The 3695-nt window shown below is 62.5% G+C and overlaps 1 protein-coding gene across 4 annotated transcripts in view; it reads left to right on the forward strand.

The window, feature by feature from the left end:
* RAB3IL1 (RAB3A interacting protein like 1) overlaps nucleotides 1-3695 on the forward strand; it is a 24719-nt gene that overhangs the window by 13864 nt on the left and 7160 nt on the right. For 2 of the 4 annotated variants that reach the window (XM_045297096.1, XM_045297097.1), the window contains exons 2-6: nucleotides 574-802; nucleotides 1836-1931; nucleotides 2028-2105; nucleotides 2601-2819; nucleotides 3512-3658. In XM_045297096.1, the coding sequence (XP_045153031.1) occupies nucleotides 574-802; nucleotides 1836-1931; nucleotides 2028-2105; nucleotides 2601-2819; nucleotides 3512-3658 (769 nt within the window). The remainder of the gene's footprint in view (nucleotides 1-573; nucleotides 803-1835; nucleotides 1932-2027; nucleotides 2106-2600; nucleotides 2820-3511; nucleotides 3659-3695) is intronic. The other 2 variants (XM_045297098.1, XM_045297099.1) reach the window with 1 other exon arrangement.

Below are 3695 nucleotides of genomic sequence, written 5' to 3' on the forward strand. Positions count from 1 at the left end.
TGTCTGCTGGGCCAGGCGGGGGTGTGGGTGAGGGAGGGCGGCCCAGCCTCAGGAAAGGGAGTATCCAGAGGTCCAGAGAGGAGTGTGCGTGAGGCCACCGGCCGGCACAAACTTCCGGCCCCAGCGCCCTGCTTGCTGCGCACCGCGCCTGCTTCTCAGGGACCGGGTAGAAAGCGCATCGAATTTGCAGTCCTAGGGGCAGGGCCAGGAGCTTACCGCCGAGTGCCTCCCGGGGGCTACTCCTTACCCGCTTTAGATGTAATTTAAGGGTCCACCTAAATTACACGTGGAGACCCCGAGTTTCCCCGTGGGTGAGTCACGTGTGGGACCAACAGGGAGCACTCACTCCCTGTGGGCTAAGCCCTGGGCGGGAGGGGATCGGCAAGGATGAGCGAGTGGTCCTTGCCCCTAAGAGGCTTGTGCTAGGTCCTTCTGCCCCCCTGGACCACTCCATGTGCAACTGCATGTACCCGTGGGGAGACCGAGGCCAGGTGGGCGGGTGCACTACCCAGGTTCATCCCCTGGGCTCAGGACCCCACCCTGCAGACGCTGACGCCCCTGTTTGTCCCACAGCCAGCCCTCGCCGGACGAGGGCCGCCCACCGCCCCTCGGGGCTGTCCCGGGCGCCTGGAAGAGCCTCAAAGGCCGCCGGGAGTCCCCGGGAACCCCGGCGGAGACCTCAGCCGGAGAGGAGGGCCCTGCCGCCGCCCAGCTGGACGTGGCGCGCCTGCGCAGCTCGTCAGTGGAGATCCGCGAGAAGGGCTCGGAGTTCTTGAAGGAGGAGCTGCGCCGCGCACAGAAGGTGGGCGGGGCAGGTGGGCGTGTCCTGCAGGGCTGCGATAGCCCAGGCTCTGGATATCAGGGATGGCCTTTCGGATCTTAGGTTCTCAGTGGCTCAGGGGTAGAGGTGTCACCGCCCAAGGGGCAGACTGGGGTCCATTCCCAGAGGCCTCGGTGCTGTTGGGAAGCTGAGCAGGTTTCAGCGGAGCCTCGAGACTTAAGACTAGGAAGAAAGGCCTGGCCATCCACTTCTGAAAATCTGGGGGGGAAACACTATGGTCCAGTCTGCAACTGATCATGGGGGTGGGAGGTGCAGGACCGGACCCTGTTTGGTTCCGTTGTGCATGGGGACGCTGTGTCAGGGGCCACTTTGGTGACCGTTAACCACAACAGTCACTTCATACTGTTCTGGAATCATCACCATTACCCTTTTGCAAATGTTTTGCATCCCCCTTGGCAGAAATTTAAAATCATCATACACGCACGCGCGTGCACACACGCACACGCGCCTCCTCCCTCCTCCCAGCCCCTGAAACCACTCACATCCCAAGGGCTGTAGAACCCAAATCTTCCACAGCGCTTCCAAGCTCTAATGGACTAATAGGGGTTTTAGGCTCATGCTGTGAGCTAAGTGGAAACACCCGCGCTAGCGGAGGGTAGACCAAAAGGCATTGCTGCTGCATCACAGACCCTTATCAAATAAAAACATAAAAACACCAAGACAGAGGCTCTGCCCTGGGCACATCCTCCATCCAGTGCTATGCGAAGCGTCTCCACCCCTCTAGGCCTTTCGAGGTGCCTGGTGGTGGTTTGCGCACACATGGCTGACATCCGGAAGGTCAGTAGTTTGAAACCACCCATTAGCCAGCTTCATGGGAGAAAGACGGAGCTTCCTACTCCTGGTTCGGTCTCAGAAACTCCAAGGGTAGTTCAACTCTGTCCTGTAGCCGGTCAGGATCGACTCCATGGCAGTAAGTCCTTCTCAGACACCAGTGTTCTGGGGGCTCCAGGGCTGCCTGGGCCCTTGGGGCTGACCGGGCCGCCTGTCCCCGCAGGAGCTGAAGTTGAAGGACGAGGAGTGTGAGCGGCTTTCCAAGGTGCGCGAGCAGCTGGAACAGGAGCTGGAGGAGCTCACGGCCAGCCTGTTCGAGGTGTGCGGCCCAGGGGACGGGCTGGGGACAGGGTGGCCGCCCTCGCCCCCCCTCTTTCCTGCTGCCGCTCACCCAGAGCCTGCGCCCTCTTCCCAGGAAGCCCACAAGATGGTGCGAGAAGCCAACATGCAGCAGGCAGCGTCTGAGAAGCAGCTGAAGGAGGCGAGGGGCAAGGTGAGGTCAGGCCGAGTTCTGGCCCCCCCTTTCTGGAGCCCTGCCCATCGCCACCCAGTGTGGGCATCAATCACCGTGGCCTGTGGGCTCAGCAGGGATGGACAAACCAGGCCCAGAGCAGTGCAAGTGTTTGCTATTAGGCAGCTGAAGGCTGCTGATGGGGTTCCCCTGCGGCTCCAAGCAGTGCCCCAGCCCCCCCAGCCTTGCACTGTGGAGCTTGGCTGGGGCCTGTGGCTGAAGGGTCCTGTAGGGGTGGTCATTGCCTCTCTCCCCTCACCCAGCAAGAGCCCCAGGCAGACCCTGGGAGCTGAGCTGTTTGTCTAGCTTGGGATCGGCGGCGGGTGCCCTGTGTGACCTCAGACAGGCCACACAACTACACCTGAGCCCCAGTTTCCCCACCTGTAAAATGAGCATCTCAGTCCCTCCCTTGAAGGCTGTTCCAGGGGTGATGGGTGGTGGCATCAACCCTGGGCTCTCCTGTCCTGTCTCGGCCAGATGGACATGTTGCAGGCAGAGGTGACAGCCTTGAAGACCCTCGTCATCACGTCCACCCCTGCCTCCCCCAACCGCGAGCTCCACCCCCAGCTGCTGAGCCCCACCAAGGGCAGCCCCCGAAAAGGCCACGCCCGCCACAAAAGTACCAGCAGCACCCTGTGCCCAGCCGTGTGCCCTGCCGCAGGACATACCCTCACCCCGGACAGGGAGGGCAAGGAGGTGAGGACATGGGTGGGTGCTACACAGGCTACCGGAGAGCCAGTTCCCCTCTAGGCCTGCTCCTTCCCCTTCTGCTCCTGAGACCCCAGGTCTTGGAGTGTGGGTGTGGCATGTTCCCTGAGGCTCATGACTGCTCCCTGCAGTGCTGCCTGATCTCATAGGGGCTGTGTGCTGCTCTGGGGTCTGCCCTGGGGGCCTGATGTGGCTGGGCAGGGACACGGGGCTCTGGGGAGAGGCTACCCCTGTTGGTGAGGCCTCACCCTGAGGCCCAGGGCCACCTTGGGACACTCTTGGGCCCGGTGGTCTTTGGCGTCGCGGCACTGGGACAGGCACTGTATTCAGTGCCATGGGCACCACCCCTCATGGGCATGGCTGTGTCTCAGTGCCACCCTTTCCTCAGTGGTCAGTAGGGCCTCCTGCGACCTGTCAGGGTGGCACCTGCTGACTCCCCTACAAGGGCCATGCTGGGACCCTCTCCCAAGGGTCTCTGTCACCAAGCCTGCCCCAGATTCTGGGGCTGCTAGGCCTGCCCCGCCCCCATCAGAGTATCTGCTGACCCCCACTGCCCTAGACCTCAGAGTCCCCCAGGATAGCCTCAGTCCCCAATACTAACAATCTCCTCCTTCCTCCTATCTGTCTCTCTGCGTCTGTCTGTCTCTCTGTCTGCCTGTACCCTCCCCTGGCACGCCCAGCCCATGCTGCCCCCCCTCCTGTCCCTGCTCCTCTGCATTGTCCCCAGCAGGGCAATCCATCTCACCTACGAGCCTGCCTGGCAGCTCCCGCCTGGGGAGCCGCCTGCCACCCCTACCTCTGCTCCCTCTCTCTCTCTGTCCCGCCAGGTAATGGCTCTGAGCAGGCCCTCTGTCTGCTCCGGCC

The sequence above is a fragment of the Echinops telfairi genome, unplaced genomic scaffold, assembly GCF_000313985.2.
Source record: "Echinops telfairi isolate 266 unplaced genomic scaffold, ASM31398v2 ScPeMD7_7416;HRSCAF=8454, whole genome shotgun sequence".
In the NCBI taxonomy this organism is placed as follows: Eukaryota; Metazoa; Chordata; class Mammalia; order Afrosoricida; family Tenrecidae; genus Echinops; species Echinops telfairi.